This window comes from Colossoma macropomum, unplaced genomic scaffold, assembly GCF_904425465.1.
Source record: "Colossoma macropomum unplaced genomic scaffold, Colossoma_macropomum, whole genome shotgun sequence".
Classification (NCBI taxonomy): Eukaryota; Metazoa; Chordata; class Actinopteri; order Characiformes; family Serrasalmidae; genus Colossoma; species Colossoma macropomum.
Genome location: NW_023494806.1, coordinates 14,287,620 through 14,305,387, shown reverse-complemented (window position 1 = coordinate 14,305,387; position 17,768 = coordinate 14,287,620). Strand labels below are relative to the sequence as shown.

At 39.4% G+C, this 17,768-nt stretch overlaps 1 protein-coding gene across 1 annotated transcript; it reads right to left on the bottom strand.

The window, feature by feature from the left end:
- Positions 1 to 96: 96 nt before the first annotated feature.
- Positions 97 to 16,560, bottom strand: LOC118827674 (coiled-coil domain-containing protein 158-like). Its single transcript, XM_036599111.1, has 23 exons — positions 16,356 to 16,560; positions 16,085 to 16,139; positions 15,523 to 15,659; positions 15,234 to 15,418; positions 14,902 to 15,011; positions 14,476 to 14,806; positions 13,674 to 13,750; positions 13,306 to 13,416; positions 13,042 to 13,156; positions 12,708 to 12,827; positions 11,679 to 11,876; positions 9,816 to 10,100; positions 7,710 to 7,878; positions 7,215 to 7,367; positions 4,842 to 4,954; positions 3,593 to 3,751; positions 3,385 to 3,477; positions 3,152 to 3,268; positions 2,927 to 3,060; positions 1,230 to 1,297; positions 855 to 1,019; positions 326 to 430; positions 97 to 221 (listed from the first exon to the last, which is right to left on the bottom strand). The coding sequence occupies exons 1-23, from the start codon at positions 16,492 to 16,494 to the stop codon at positions 145 to 147; spliced, it is 3,216 nt and encodes a 1,071-aa protein (XP_036455004.1). The 5' UTR covers positions 16,495 to 16,560; the 3' UTR covers positions 97 to 144.
- Positions 16,561 to 17,768: the final 1,208 nt, after the last annotated feature.

Here is a 17,768-nt window from a genome sequence, read left to right as displayed (position 1 = left end):
AGTCTAAATGAAAGAACAAGAAATCTTCGGTTCTGTGTCCAGGTGATACCATTTTCTGTGTCCTTGTTCTTTCAAGTTTAGAAATTCCACATTCAATTATTTTAAAAAGCCTTTATTTGCAACAGTCATACTTGGTCCAGAAGCTTATCTTTTCAGAGGTTCTTTTCTGTCTTTGACTCTCCTCACTCTCTTCTCTTGGGTTTTTATCATAGAGGCCATTTCTGCAAAATTGCCAAAAAACAACATGGGAATAAATATAAAGCATTTGTGTCTTTTAACTACCAGTAAAATTTCAAACTGTTTGTATTTTCAGCCATATTCCTACCTTGATTTTTTTTTTGAAGATCCTCCACATGGTTCTGGAGATTGCTTAGCTTGCTCTGTAGCTCTTTGCATGTCTGTGCTGTTAGCTCATCTGGGTTCTTGGCAGCTGTTTGTATAAGAAAACAAACATTCAAAATAGTGAACACATTATATAATGTCAGATATGTTATATAAAATGTATTACAAGGCAGTCAGTTCCTTCTGTTAGATAAGACTGCAATGATTAATCAACAACAATCTTCATTATGAAAACATAATGAAGACTGTCATTGATTTTCATTGTTCATGTGTCGTTTACTAAAACAAAAATAACTGTCAGTTTGGGAAGGTTCTATTGTTCATTGCACAGGCTGAACTTTTAATGACCATAAACACAAAGGGCAGGTAGGAGGTGACTTCAGTCCACTGTCAGATCTCTGAAGACTGATGCTAATACCAGGTGTGAACAAGGCCACAGGATTAGTCAATTAATAGTCAACAGGTGCACTGATCACAGAAATAATAATCTTTGGTAGAAAGTTACAACTTACATATATGGGCAGCACTGGTGGGGCTTTCCTCCTTCAGGCTCTCATAGAGGTCAATGGGGAGGTCAGAGGTTAAGAGGGAGTGGACTGGAGATTTCCGTCCCAGGGCTGCCACACAAGATACAGATCTGTAGCAAGGCTGAGCTGCTCTCAGTCCTGGATCTTCATCTAAGAAATCGGAAACCAACACCAGAAATCTGAACTATAATAAAAATGAACATTATTTTAAATTATATATAAAACTGACAGTCAAGTTAGCTATATACCCTTACGCTAATCTCATGACTGCAATGGCTTACATCACATGTTGTGCTAAGAACAACTGTTCATTCATTAGTCACAGTGGTTATCCACAGATGCGCAACTGCAAGGACTCACTGTTAGCTGAAAAAGCACTGTTCACGTCCTGTTTTTCAAGGTCAGAGGTTCGGAGAAGACCCTGCTCACTGCATTGCAGCAAAACATGCAAGACAAGCCACATGCATTAGCTGCAGTTCAAAGCATTTACATTCATACTGTGCAAAACAGAGAGAAGGGGGGGGGGTTAAAACCACAAGCAGGAAATGTTGTAATACGTTAAGGTTTTACAATATATGGTTTCACACAGAAATGTGTTTCACACAAGCAAGCTCAAAGCAAAAACTGTAGAAACAGACATACATGTATGAGGGAATGAGCAATAAGCCTTTGGCAATCTTAAGCTCAATATCCTCTCACTTTCAACTGTCACTATGCTTAATCAGCCTTCACTATCCATGTCTTTGGTTACAACATATCTGAATCAAAAAGGCCTTTCAAGCAGATATGTAAGAGTTATTAAAAAGCTCACTAAGCAGACTAGACACAAATTGCTATGGAATGTGCAGTGTAATAAAATAAACCATAAGAGGCTGTTATACTGTGGGACTAGGTAAGGGGTATTGTTAGGCATGATATGTATAGCTGTGTTAAGGGGGTTTATGGCTTAGGACATTGCTTTTGTCCTGAATTTGGTTGTGGACAATTCCCACACCCTAGGTATGACACAACGCTGCCAAGCTGGGAAGATGAAGGGTAGCACATGAAGCCAGCCATATTTTTCCAAACTTAGGCTTATTTAACAGCATTGGACAGCTCAATGTGTTTGCGCCCAGTGATGGTTAACCGAGTTACAGCTGTATAAAAAATTAAAAAAAAAACTTTTTGATTCATTTCCTGCAAACAATGGCAAGACTTTTACACATGTTGGGTAATGCGACATTGTAGCTAGCTTAGATGAGATTGTTGTAGAAACACCACTGTTAAGCTACGGTGGTTAAATGCACTCAGTGTAACAAGCAGATATCATGCCTGTACAAAAGGTTTTCTATATTACAGTGCACATTTTAGGACATCAATAGTATCAAATTTGGAAAAACACAAGTGAAATCATGTCTCAGCTCTCTTACATCAGGTGAAACAGGCCTCAGGAAAGATGACGTTCTTACGAAATTAAAACAAGTGTTGTTATTGTTGTTGTTCTTATTGCTATGCATGTGAAAGAAACTTTTGGATAAAAATTTAAGAAAAAAGTACTTAGTGCCACAATGCTTAGATGCTTAGAAAGCTTTGTCACTTGGGAATCCTCAAGGCTTACTGATTATAGAAAACGGTGCGACAAAATATAATATGATAAAACACATCAAAGCTCAAATTAAACAGCAAACAAATCTTATGCCAAGAAAGGCAGTTCACTGATGGTAGGCTACGGTTGCTCAGCAACATAATCAAACATCATATCATGAACACAATGGTTTTAATAAATTGCTGCTTTAAAACAAAATTCAGTTAATGCGTGCGATCACGTTAGTTTGTATTGAGCATTGTACAGTGGCTTCAAAGGCGGCTCATCAAAGCTGGTTTCTGAACCCGAATGATCCATTTTATAACACAAGACAAACAACAGTGTTGTCAGTGTAACCTTTAAATGGCATTAATCTTTGGTAGGTAAGCAACAAACAATACAATACTGAACTGCAGCCAATGAAGACAATTTAATTGAAGTAGACAATGAATGCACCCTCTTTTCTGGCAATGTGATCATCCCTTTCTCTTACTTTCTGATCCTGTGGGTTTCCTCAGACCTTGTCTTTGCACGAGGGCCCTGCTCATCATTGATTACACTGTGCAGCTCCTTTACCAGGCTTCGCCGCTCCAGTGTGGGGCTAGGCCTCTGGCTACCAGTGTTTAACTGGACACAACCCAGATAAAACATGTTCAGACCATTCAATTAGATAAAACATTAATATTTGAAATGGCCCTTTTTTGTTTTTATTTTGTACCTCTCTTTGGCTGGAGGAGTTAGTCTGGAGGGTGGGCAGGTGTTCTGGCACTGTAGGGCTGGTGATGGGGGACCTATGGATGTTGCCTGTAGCTCGTAAATTCTGGCCTTGCAACTCCTACACAAGATATGCAAAGCAAAATTGTACAAGCAAATAAAGTGTGTTGATTTAAGGGAATGATGATAGCAATCACTGTTAGTACAGTTGGATGGAATTATCAGTTGAAAGCATACCTTCACCTCCAGAGCGTGCTGGAGCTTCAGTCTCATGATCTCTTGTTCTTGCTTCTGAATGTACTCTTGGCACTCTGCAAAGCTGTCTGACATCTGGAAGAAATAAAGCGTAACGGTCAAACTACACAGTATATAAAACCTGTGCTTCATGTGTACTGTAAGACACTTTCATCTAAACTGCAGATCACTAACTGGAATGTGAGAAAACCTTGTGCAGGGCTATGTCCAGTCTCTCAGCTTTGCTCTTCAGGAGTTTCTCATTTGTACGCAGAGTGTCCAGCTCAGTCTCCAACCTCCTCCTGCTCTCCATCTCAAAACGCAGCTCCTGCATACGACGCTTGCTCTCCATCGCCTGGTACCGCTTCTCCTGAACGTCCACATGTACAAATGCACACAGCATGATTAAAGCTCTAACAGTAACGTGTAATCAGGCCTAAAATTTTGGCTGAATGTATATCAAACCCTAATACAGCCTGAGAACATTCTGCCCTGAGGACCAAGCTCTGAATCTGATCCCAACTGTTGCCCTGTACCTTGTAGTGAAAATGTATCATCAGTTCATTGCAAAGAAAACTGAAATTAATAATTGACTTAAGTTAGTAGCAAAATTAAGAGATTGAGGGCAAATGCAGGCCAAAGTCTGTTAAAGCAGTGGTTTTCAAACTGGACCTCAGGGACCCTCAGGCAGTCCACATTTTTGCTCCAAACCATCAGATAGAGCAAAACGTGGACCAGTAGGGGGTCCTTGAGGACATGTTGGAGAAACGGTGTTAAAGTGTCTATATACAACATTTGTTTTATTTATTCCACCTGAGGTCCACTTATAAGGTTTGCCTGGTTTTATGCACCAAAACCATAATAATCATTACCAATAATTCATTTTTACATGACCATTTCCCATCTTTTCTTTATCTCCTAGCATTAAACAAGCTGTTTTTATAACTGTGCCTTTAGGACAGATATTTGTAACTTGCAATCTGTGTTCTTATTGGCTGCCCTGTATTATGTACCCTGTATTATGTCTCATTTGAAAAGAAGTCTGGGTTGAAACACTCCTTATAACTTAATTGTGAATGGGTGGGGCAAAATTGCTGCAGCCTGAAGAAATAGACTGAATAGAGTGAGTGGTACATTTTGGAACATACTACATCAAACTCTTATTGAAAAAAAAAGTGAGCAAAATTAAGTTTTACATGGTACAAGAAATTTAGAGGTGAGAAACAGACTGTGAGAAACCTGAGTGTGTACAACTGAATTGTGTTAATGCATCTTTTAACTTATTAAAAACTTCACACTGTATCTAACAACATCCCTTGACTGTGAAGTCACTGAAACACATTGCTTAATAGCATTTAACGCCAAACATGAATGCACCATTTACTCCCATTTCTAAAAGAAAACGTTAAAGGAGTGTATGAGTGTTCTTGGTCGATGGAGCTGTTGATAAGGAGCTTTACCTGAGCAAGCTTCTCCGTGGTCTCCTCCAACATCTGTACACGGCTCTGGAGAAAATCAATCTGCTCTCGCTTTGCTGTGATCTGCTTCTGCATGCCCAAGGCTACCTTCAACCCTGTAGCACCAACCACTTACAATCAAATATATGAACACCCCATATCAGCACAGCAGCATCATCAAAATACATTTGCTGTTCAAAAGTCTGAGATCACTAGTTTGCATTCCTTTCTTATTTTAAAACATAATTTGTAATGAAAAATGATATTATTACCATAACAATTTGAGTGAAAAGTAGGCCTTAACATGGTCAGTTTCACAAAGTTGCTTCAATTTGAATAGTGACCTAGAAAGAGTGCAGAATTCTGAATATTTCGTCTTCATTTTAATTGTAATACTTTTTTGTGTTACTTTTTTTTAACATTCTAAAACTTTGTTCCATCATAAAAAAAATTCAATGTGGCGGTCAGACCTTTGGACTCCACTATATATTTATTATTTACACAGTAGAGACTGTACTTTTACAGACTGGGTGTTTTTTGTTATTTTTGATAAACTTGTTGCACTTTAGCAAACGTGTGTCTGACATCTAAACTGTGAATAACATTCAGAATCAGTTATCTTCTGCTGGCTGCTTCACATGACCTGTAGAGAGAAAGCCAGGCTACATTGTTAAGTTATTGTCAGCATGTCAAAGGATGCTTTGTGTAGTGTCTCGATGCACTGAAACTTGTGTCATATGAGATCACATTGTTCTTGTTCTCCTTGCATGCCCCTACATAGCAGAGAATAGCACCAAAACAATGTAACAAACAGCTTTATAGGAATCTGACTACAGTGGTTGGTGTAGCCAATACAAACACAATGCTCTCTAATGCATTTATCCACACACAATGTATTGCTGTTTTTTAACAGTATCGCACCATGATGACGTGGGACCAAACCAGCAAATGAACGAATGAGGGAGTCATGTTACGTAGTCACACGATGGAAAAGTACATGGTGGAATAATAGAAGGAAGTTAGCACGCTAAGATACTCCAAAACTAGCATCCCAGTGTGTAGCCTTCCTGCCATTATCCGCAACCCAGGGATAATACAGGGAAGGCCACACATGAAGACACTCCTTAAAGAGAATAAATGAATCCAGAGGGTCAAAGTGTGTGGTCTTCCACCTATTATTCTAAACTGACCCAGATCTCATCTCACTGCAAGAACATTTTGCTTTAACGTTTGACTAAAAAGACAGCTTTTTATTAAAAAACCCTCTTCTGACTTTAAACATGGGTCGTGTTCTTACAGGAGAGCTGTATTTGCATGTGTATACATTTACACTTCCCATTCTTTTCTTCCCACGGCTTTGAAAGGTCTACAATGACAATGGGTCCTGTGAGGTTACTGAGTGCAAGCATGAAAGCTCAGGTGATCAAATCTGAAAAGTAATGGCACAGTTCAATGACACCAATGCCATTTTAATTGTCATCCTTTTTTGCGTTCATTTTTTTAACATTCTCAAACTTTCTGCTGTTCTGTTGTCTGCAAGCTAAATGGTTTTCATTCATTGTTAGCAGGGCAGACAGATTTTAAAATTTGCACTGTATGTGTATGGTTTGTCCAAAATTAAGGATATGTGGCCAAAATCATAGAAACATGTTTATTGTATACATTGATGTATGCAAAGGTTTGAACAGCCTGGTTATATTTTGTTGATTTTACAAGTGAAAATGAGTTAAAAACAAGTAGAAACTTGCTGCATTTTCTGCAAATTTTAATGCACATTTTCCATTAATTTGCTGAGTTTAACATATTGGGGAAAAAAAACATAAATACATACAATGTACTATTTTTTCACAGGCCACATTTTATGTGTTTTCCCTCACTAAGTTAAATTCAGCAAATAAACAGTAACTGTGCATTAAAATGTGAAGAAGTGTGTGCTCTGTAGAGGATGTGCAAAATATTTTCGCTAAAAACCAAACAGAACACATAATTTGACCGGGGCACTCAAACATGCACACGACAGTACATTTGTGTATTTATTTGAAGCATGCTTCAGTACCAAAACCAGATATGCTCTGTTTAGCTACTGCAGTTATAGCCTTTTGGTGTAACAACAGCTTATTTAAGAACTTATTTAATTAAGACTTTATTTCCTAGAATGACATTAACTAACCTCAGTCAAACAAACAGCATCCATGACGGCCAGTGGACCATTTCTGCATGGGCGACCACCACAGTCACAACACCATCATGTTAGCCATGCAGTGGTTACAGTTAGCAACTTCCAACAAAAGCATGCATGAATAAACCCACCCTATCATGTGTGACATGAACGTAAACCTAACTTAGTGAGTGCACTGAATGTATGTGTGTGTGTACCATGTCCATCAGCTCCTTCCAGTGTTCTGAGGGTGCTCTTGGCCAGCTCCAGGCTTGCTTGGGTGTTATTAAGCTGGGATCTGAGCTTGCTGTTCTGCTCTTGCAGCTCTTTAGTTGTCCTGCTGTGCTGCTCTCTTAAAGCCTCCTGCTCTTCTAAATAAGAGACACACAGTGCCAGTAGCAATTACTATGGCAGTTGGACACGGCAGTACAGAAAATAAGCACACAATGTGATACATGATTCAAATGTGTGCATCATTTTCCCATGAAAAAAAAAAACACACTGCACTAACATTATTTATCTTTATGTAGTATTTTAATCATGTTGAAATGATACACATTTGAATTTAATGGAGCACTTTTTTTGATGTACATGCTTTCATAGATACCATTAAAGATACCACAACAGGGCAAATTAACAAGGGAAACAAATGTAAATCCTCATTTAGTCTTGATCACCACATCAAAAGTGCTTGGATGTGTCACCTCCTTTACCTTTGAGCTTGCCCAGCTTCACACGCTGCTCCTCTAGCTCAGCAGTCACCTGCTGTTTTTCCAGCGTTAGCTGATGGAGGCTGTGGGTTCTCTCTGACAGCGCTGCCTGCTGCTGAATCTTATCTTTCTCCACAGCACTCAGCCTCACTTCTGCCTCCTGCAGGGCAGACTGCTCATGCAGACAGCACAGGGTTAGCATACTAGAGTGTCAATGTTTATACCAGTGAAATACAACAGTTTATTGCTGTAACTATTTAAGATTTCTGTTAGTAGTGGATAGAAAGCCTCTTTTCCCCTTATAATAAGTTACATTTGTACAACAATTATACTTCAAAGTAAGGACGAATCATGGTCTCCTCTGGTCTGCCATGACAGCAAAGAGTGTAAATCAGTAAAGATGGTAAATTAGTAAAGATTGCAGCAGCTTTTTCCTACCATAAAAATAACCATAGAAATAACCCCAGGTTATATTAATCCTGGCGGCACGGTGGCGCAGTGGGTAGCGCTGTTGCCTCACAGCAAGAATGGCCTGGGTTCGATTCCCGGCCGGGCGACCAGGGTCCTTTCTGTGTGGAGTTTGCCTGTTCTCCCCGTGTCTGCGTGGGTTTCCTCCGGGTACTCCGGTTTCCTCCCACAGTCCAAAAACATGCAGTCAGGCTGATTGGACATGCTAAATTGCCACTAGGTGTGTGTGAATGTGTATGTCTGTCTGTCTGCCCTGCGATGGACTGGCGACCTGTCCAGGGTGTATCCTGCCTTCCGCCCAATGACAGCTGGGATAGGCTCCAGCACCCCACCGCGACCCAGAAGGATAAGCGGTTTAGATGATGTATGTATGTATGTATGTATATTAATCCTGTGCAAACTGCCATGTCAGTAAATATTCCATCTTAGGTTGTGTGTAAGGAGGTTTCACAGTTTTTCTTAATATGGAGGCACTATTTGATTTTTTCCACTCACCACTATTGTATTTTTCCCACTTTTGTGCAGTTTTATGTTCCAAGAACAGCTGACATTAATTTCTACATGGCCATCTTCCAACCTGTCTTTATCCCTTAGAACTGAACAGTTTTTGTTATATTTATATTTATTGTGTTTAAGACTTTTGTATGTAAATCAGATCTGTCTTGATTGGCTGCCCTGTATTGTGCCTCATTGAAAAAGCAGTGCAGGCTGAAACCCTTCTTAAAACATCGCCATGAAAGGGTGGGGCTAAATTACTGTATGCTGAGTAGGTGGATATATAAATGTGTTAGTTTGTGTGACATCACAAACGCAATACATTCAAACTGGGCTGTCTTTGCAGCTTAGTTTCCAAATATAGACTGTATGGACTGGGGAGTGAACAGTACACTTTGAAACTTTAAAATGTGTTTATGTGAGGAAAATTCAGTTTTCAGTTATATGGGCCCTTTATCAAAGCTGCTATGTAGATGGTTAGGGTCAACAACATTACAGTTAAATAATTTGCATGTTCGATCATGTTCTCTACCTGTGAGTAGCCCAATGTATCACATCAAAATTGTTCTACAAATCCAGTAGCCCATCCTATCTCTGTAATTTAAAGTGATTTCAGCTACACATGGAAAAAAAATCCTGTCAGCAGTACATAACTCTGCTTAATAACACTTAACCCTATACCTTGTTGGTGTAACTGCTGTTCTGAGAATGGCCCACTACCTAAATAATAATCCTATGGTAATCCCTTTCCATTGACGGACAGCGTAGAGCATGTGTCAGGCTCCAGTCCTCGGCGGCCAAAACACTGCAGACTTCAGCACACTGCCTCATTAAACACCCCTGATTCAGCTCATCAGCTAATTAGCAAGGCCTTCATGACATGAATTCAGAGCATTAGACTAGGGTAAATGCTAATCTCCTCAGCACTTTGGCCCGAAAGCTCTCCAGTTTGACACGCCTGGCGTAAAGGGTGGCTGATAAATTATGCACACAACAGATGGGCTAACAGTCAGTAATTGTATACCAACAAACTGCATGTATATGCAAAGTGTACCTGATAAAATGGCCAGTGAGTTAGTATGAGGTGCAGACATGTCTTTTGAACCGCTGTACATTCAATCAGGTGTATCCAAACTGTGACTGTACCTTTAGCTGCTGGTTGTCAAGCCTGAGCTGCTCTAGCTGCTTGTCCAGGCCTCTCCTCTCCTCCTGCAGGGCCTCCAGAGGCTTTCTCATCAAGTCAGTGCTGTTCTCCCCTTCCTGCAGCTTCATCCGCAGCACCTCCATTTCGGCCCACAGCGTCTGCACCCTGCCCTGCGCCTCCTCCAGTTGCACCCGGGTTTCCTGCGCCTCCTGCTGCTGGAGACTGAGCTCCCTCTCCTGCATGTCCAGTGCAGCCTGGAGCCGTTTGGCCTCCTGGCTGCTCTGCTCCTGGGATCACCACATATAATAATTCCACATACCATTCTGATAATGGTCTGACACAGCCAGCATAGCAGAGTATTCAAAAATTCAATGATTCAAAATTAAATTTTGAGGAAAGGAACAGATCAAACCAAATTTACACAATATCAGAAACCACAAACATGTCTACTACAAAGGAATACTCAAGCAACTTCAACCTAATCAATCATTTCAAAATGTTTCCCTGTACTTAATAATAAAAAAAGAAAACTTGTTGTCTCAATAATAATAATTTACATTTATATAGCACCTTTCACAATTCCAAGGTCACTCCAACCAGACTTATAATAAAAGCCAACAGGCAGATACCCCAGCATCTGAATTAATCAATCATACATTAAAGATGCAGCACATAGAAGTTAAGCTGAAAAACACTGGAGCATTCCTTTAATAACTCAACACTGTCTGAGACACATGTGCAATGATTTAGGTACACAGTTTGAACAGTGCTAACTGGTGGGTTATTAGCCTCCATTACTTATTAGCTATATTAGCCTTGTAGCACTAGTGTAATTCTAAAGAAGCAACCAAAGACCAAACAGGTTCTGGCTGACAACATTTGGAATAAGGGGTAAATCAGGTAAATTACACTTTTTATCAAATTATTTGTAAAGCTTCACCATGTACGATTTAGGGATTTGGAGACCCCTCTAGTGGAAGTGTGTAGTTGCACGCAACGTGCATATGAACATTTTGTATCTGATGATTACGAGTGCGTTATAAGAGTATTCAAAGAGAACTCAGTCAAAACTTGGTGACGGACCTGTCTTCTAAGGATGTAAGTGAATATCTACTATCGTCATCATATCTTCAATATCATGTTGATGTTACATGAGACCTAAACATCAAGTCATACATTCTTTTTCAGTATGTGTATGTGATGTTAATATGTAAAGATATATGACACGATCCAGACAGCCCTTGCCAAATTTGACCCAACACCTCTGACTTTAAATGACTATTTCAGGTTTAAAGAGTAACTCACAGCAGCACATGCACACATTTTTCCCCTCAGTAATGTTACTGCTTTCAATTTTAACCAAAAACCTTACAATAGTGCAGCTGTAAGTAGTAAGTTTTTACAGAAGTTACAATGGATACGACTATATATATATATATATATATATATATATATATATATATATATATATATATATGAAATGTGTGCATATGTATAAGTATTCATACTAACATGTCGTCAAAATAAGCCTCTAACTGTAATCCTTGTTTTCATGGATTTAATTCTCTTTTTCGCTGTGATATGGCTCTAACAGTAGCCAATAGTTTTCATTTGTCTGTTTCTCATTTGTCTCTGATATGCTTCTAAAAGTGGTCATCAGCTATCATTGATTTACCTACATACTTCTGTCCAATGACTTTATCCGTAACTCATACTGTGTTTGTCAGAGACTAGCTGAAAATATATTGCAAAAATGTGCATTGACGATCCAATGATGCAACCACCTTGGTCTAAATCAGGTGGCTTTAGATAGTCCTTGCCGGGATAAAATAGTTAAAACATGCACTCAGGCTTTTCCTTCTAACCTGTGTGTCCTCATATTTTTGGCACTGCTCTTTGAGGGAGTGGACAAGGCTCTCGAGTTGATGGATGCCCAGGCTGCGCTGCTCCAGCTCATGCCTTAGGCTTTGGACAGTGAGGCCAAGGCCTGTGTCCCTCTCCCACAGCTGCTGCATCTGCTTGCGCTCCACAGAGAGCTCCTCTGCAGTCTGACGCAGTTCTTTCTGATGGTCCAGAGAAGCAAGCAGTGACAATCATTTATTCTTATTGGTCAAATTTTCATATTTGTTAAAGTAGAGGCTTCAAATTCCAGTGGTCTGCACAGTACTGTGATTTCCCTAGTCTAAGACCCCTGATAAGAAAAACCTACAATGTAGAGCCACTACCTTCCTAATATGACCAAGAAGCAGCATATACTCCTCAATTGTCAATATTTTTACTGCTGTGTCTATTGGAAAATCCTCATGTTAATACTCTATCGCCCCCTTGAGGTTTACAACTGCCACAGTTTACAAGACCACATGTTAACTATGTACAACTCAATGTGTTACAATGAGTTGTCATTTACATTTTTATACTTGTGTTGTGTTGTGTACCCTTCATTTATATCATTTCCAATCAAAATGGTCAAGAACAATGGACCGGTCACCCCAAACCTCAACATCGCTGAATGTGTCTGGGATTACTCAAAGCAGAAAATGCAACCAACTTCTATGACTGAATTTTGTAGGTGTGGAAAAATATCTCTGCAGATTTCTTTGAAAAACTGAGAGTAGGTCTCCTAAAAAGAATGGAAGCTGTAATAATGGCAAACCGTGGACAAACTAAATACTGAAAAAAATCACCTCTGTGTAGTTTTTCCTGTTAAATATAAGTTTTCTGCTTTTTTACTACTGCTATAAATTTAACAGGATGTACTTAATGGCTGTTCTGACTGGAAATTAAAAACAGAAGGGTGGTCTTTCATTTGGAAACACTCTACAGAATACCTTTGAACAATGTCTTTTGTTCTACAGTTAAATGTGCCAAATGTACAGAAGTGAAATGTGTGTTACCATAAGCCGACAGAGCTGGGCGTCTAGTTCCTCGGCTTGCTGGAGGGAGAGGTCTCTCTCTCTCTGCGCCTGGTCTTCCCGTGAGTGAGCCTGAGTGAGCGACTCCTCCAGCGCACTGACCTAATCAATGAACAAGAGATTCACTCACTTTCTCAGAAACACACTTAATGACCTCCATATGCTGTTTTCTTTCACAAAATGTATGGAAGCTATCAAAAACATCAGCATGTGTCTATTGGATTGTTTACAGTGTAATGCTCTAATTCAGCTTCTGGGATGTTGGGTGGGTTTGTGAGAGGTATGGGTTGTGTTGATCTGGATGTCCTTGCATTACTTTTGCCTCGTAGGTCTGCTGTTTCTCCAGCAGTTCTGAGTGCAGCATGGATAGAGAAGACTTCAGATTGCTTATCTGGGACTTGTGCTGGGAAGTCTGGCTTTCAACCTGTTCTCTTTTACAAACATAAAAATGGGGAAAGAGAAAAAGAGTATGATGGTGTGAAAACTTCAACAAGGAGGCATTAAGTTAAAGATGATTTGGCAAAATGAGATGTGCTTCCTGCTTAGATCTGAGAAGTCAGCAGATCAGCATGGCTCTTACTGCAATAATTCCACCTGGAGCTGCAGATTGGCTGCATTACTCTCAGAACTACTCAGTTTCTCGGTCAACACCGCCATCTCTTGGTCATGACTGGTAATGAGCTGCTTCATTCTAAAACAGAAAAAAGCAAGTCGCACAAAAAATCTGTATTTACTGCCTAACTTTTCATATCAGCATTCTTTGGTAATAACATGCATACCTCCACAATTGTACATATAAACAGCAACAACAACAACAACAACAACAATAATCATAATAATAATAATAATAATCTCAAAACTTCACACTTCTGTTACACAACAATTTGGTTTAGATGTTTAAATCAAACAAACTGTCAGCTGTTTTCAAAGAAGAAGTTCAGTGCATACTTCTTTTTCTGCTCATGTAGAAGACATTCTGTTCTCCCCTGATCCTTTTTCTCAAGGTCTTCCAACTGCCTCTCCATCTGCCAAATACAAAAGCTGTTAACAATCAATCGGTTCATTCCTGCCTACATTTGCACTAATGAAGGTTAAAGTCATGACTGGTTCAAAAATCAAATCCACAGAATTCTTTAGGGATCCACAAACATGGGCATTCTGGGTTGATGCAGATATCTTATGTTTTTCAAGTATATATCAGCTGATGCAGATACATAAACATCAATAAAATGTAGAAATTGGGACTATACCCGTCTGATGAATCTGATATCATTCCTAAGCATTCCTATAATCCTCCCTTCACCCAAAATGCAGTCAGTCAGTCAAAACATTATTGGCCAAAGTAGCAAACATCTTTATGTCTGAATAATCTAAAGCAAGTCTATTTGAGTTTGAGTATTTAACAGCTAAACTTGGTGTGAGGGAAGTGTCTGATGATTCAGTTAATGCGAGGGTAGCTTTACTGTTCCAGTACAGGGGCGGCTTTAAGGTCCATTACTTTTTAATTATGTGACCTTCATAGTGCCGCTCCCAAACCAAAAAAAACAAATTTGGGAGCAAACTTGTCTTAGCTGAGCAACTACTTTAGGGGTAAGAAGAAAACTGCGCAAATTTCAAAACTCAAAGTTTAAACTTCATTAATGCAAATACAAAAAGGTACCAAACCTTTGATTTATGTTGAATATGGCCTTTTAAAAAACTCAATAAACCATTTTTGGTAATAAAAGATATGTAGAAGTAAAAGACATGCCAGTTGTAGTTGCTCCTGAAGGCCACAGTTCTCATTCTCAAGGTCTTGTAGTGCTTTCTCCACTGCAGGTCCCAGCAGAAGCTTGCTAGGGCTAAAGGTGCCATCACAGAGAAGATAGTTGCCCTTTCCACTGCGCTTTTCATAGTGTGAAAGCCTGAGGAACATGTCCTGCAGCATTTCCTCCATGGTCTCAGCTCTCTTGCTGAAAGCCTTTGCTTTGTCCTCAGCTTCCATCAGCTTCTGCTCTCCTGTCTGCTTTAATGAGTCCAGCTCTTGTAGAGCCCCCTGTAGCTGCTCCATTAGCTCAGACTGCTTTCTAGATTCCTCCATCCTGTTAGAAGATATAGTGAAATTCACATATACATTAGACAGAACCACTGTGCTTTTAGAATTCTTCAATTACAAACATCTTAGATTTTTTTTTACCTTAAGTCTATCAAAGCATCTTTCTCAATTTGGCTCTCGTGCAGTTTTGTCTGTAACTGGATGATGGACTGACGGAAATGAAATTTCTGCTGCTCATGCAGCTCATATGTCTGAAAGAGTCATAAATTAAACAAGTAACATTAAACAAGTAACAGCTAGAGTGTAATATCTTGCAAACTGACCTGATGGGCTTAATAAATGCCATGAAAAAGTGCTAAAAAGGCCAGCATCCTTTCACTCTACTGCCAATCTGCAGTTATGGTTCATGTCATGGTGTGAGAGATAAAACAGAGAAGATCATCACCACAGAAGGACTTGCTCTGGCTACTGACCTCTCTTAGCTGCCTTTGAAGGTCAGAGACCTGCTGAGAATACTCCTCTATAGCCTGCTCGAGAACATCTTTTCCTGGAAAGTTCAAACATCTTGCTATGTTCACATCCACATTGTTTATAACAGGTCGAAGGACACACTGTTGTGTGGACAGGCCATGTTCAGGGGATGTTTCTGATGTTCCACCTACAAGACAAAAGCCTAAATCATGTTACTGTTCATGTAGTTAATTCCATCTTCAGCATATAAAGTTAATGATATTTACACCCAAAGAATGGTAATATTCTCACTTTTCGTAGAACTGCAGTTTACTGGTGTCTCTGTGTTGTTAAAGGCATGGCCCATCCTCTCCCAAGTCAGTCTGGTGGCCTGTTCAACTTCTTCTTGAAGCTTTTGTGTCTGCTTGGTTTGTCTCTCCAGCTCCTCACTGTGAAGTGTATGATGACTCTGTTTAGGACATTAGCCCATATCCTACATTCTTCTTGTATTTTATTTCCCCCCTGAGGTCCACTTATGACATTTGTGTGGATTTATGTTCCTGAAACTGTCACAATTCATTTTTACAAGACAATTTTATGACCTCTGTTCATCCATAAGGATTAAACGGGCTCAGTTTTACAGTGCTTCTGTTACTGTGCTTTAAGTGCAAGACGACTTTGTGTAGGTCATCGGTCTGGACTATTGGCCCTCCACACTTTATCATGTAGCTAGTATATGAGCTAAACTAGCTTAAGTATTTACATTAAACAAGCCGAAACAGAAGCACTGGTGCTGATTCTGTGATACTATAACGCTACTAACAATCGACCCAGTCAATATTAGCTAACTAACGTTATAATTTACAACCCATACCTCAGCATATCCAGACTGAAGCTGTGTTTTTCTGGCATGCTTTCTTCCCAACAACCTGAAATGTAGTCTCAGATTAGTCAAGTTGAACTGTGATTACTTCATTACTTACCTAGCTTAGCTAGTTAGCTAGTCTTGGCTACTCGGCTAAGTAAAAGATAACGGGAGAATCAAGCTCCCAGGTAACAGATAAGATTACTGCTGTACACAAACCACTGACTGCTTTCTCCTAGAACATTTATTATGCCTGCATGTACAATAGAGCTGAACTCACTCAGAGAAAGAGTAAAAAGTAAAGAGTTCGGTTGAGTCGGTTCTTCCCTCACAAACGCCGCCGCGTTATCACTGCATTCATCCGATGAGCAGAGGGGCTTCTCAGACTCGCTGGCATCATTCAGATGATCCGATGACATTCTAAAATCGTCCTGTGTTTAGTTGGGATAAAACATATAGCTCATAAAAATAACTACAAAAATAACAGTGATAGTCAGGTCATTGTTTTTTTTTTGGGTGGCCAAATGTCTGCAGGCTAACTTTGCAACCAAACTTGTCTGCTAGCTAACGCAGCTAACTTAGCTTAGCCCGCCATGGTTCAACTGGCACAGGGAAGCCGCATTCATCACCATGGCAACGAGGAACTGAGGCCGTGCAAAAACGTAGCACGCCGCTCTCTGAACCACGTTCATTAGTAACAAAAACAGCTGAATTTAATTAATTTATTTAGTCTCTGCAATGTCTTGGCAATAAAAAGCCATGTCTGCTCTTTCTGATGTTGTTGACAACTTATGTCTGTAGTTTATCTCTTTACTATCTTTACTATGGATATATGAATATGAATTTACTCTCTCTCTCTCTCTCTCTCTCTCTCTATATATATATATATGTGTGTGTGTGTGTGTGTGTGTGTGTGTGTGTGCGTGTGTGAATGGATTCAAAAATCTGTATCAACAATATTGATAACACATATAATAATACATATAATATTCTAATATTACTACTACTAGCAAAATGACTACTGTTACTCTTAATATACTATTCAAAAGCTTAATATAGAACCAGTTTTGTAGCAAACAAATTTTAGATGTGTCCAGAATGGTGAATAGAGCTGTAGAAGATTCTGCGTATATGTGAACACATTCTGTTATAGGATTCATATCCAGAATACATAAAAGGTGAGGACCTCTCTACAAGTAGATAACTTGAAAAATAATGAGAACAGATAATTACAGTGTATCATTTATCATATAATATTTTCCTGTTCACAAAATCCTATTTCCTAGATCCTATTTAGATTTATTAGAAAGTGTCAATAGCGTTGCTGTTGTTGTTTTCATGTTGTTTACTATTTACTGGCTTAGCAGGACTCATAGGCTATCTATTCTCCATAATATTTTTGTATCTGTGATTGTTTTGATGGTTTATTACATAAAGATAGCGCTATTTTATAAGGTTTGAAAGGTTTATTGTTTTGCATATTGTTTTATTTAAAAAAAACACAGTGCACACTAATCACTGATGGTCTCTCTCTCTCTCTCTCTCTCTCTCTCACACACACACACACACACACACAGTACACTATACTACATGGATGGGTGGTCTATTCCCACACACTCCACCTCCTCCTCCTCCTCTTCTCTTGTCCCTTTGCCAAAAAATGTGAAACGCAATCCTGGTGCCAGGAGTTATT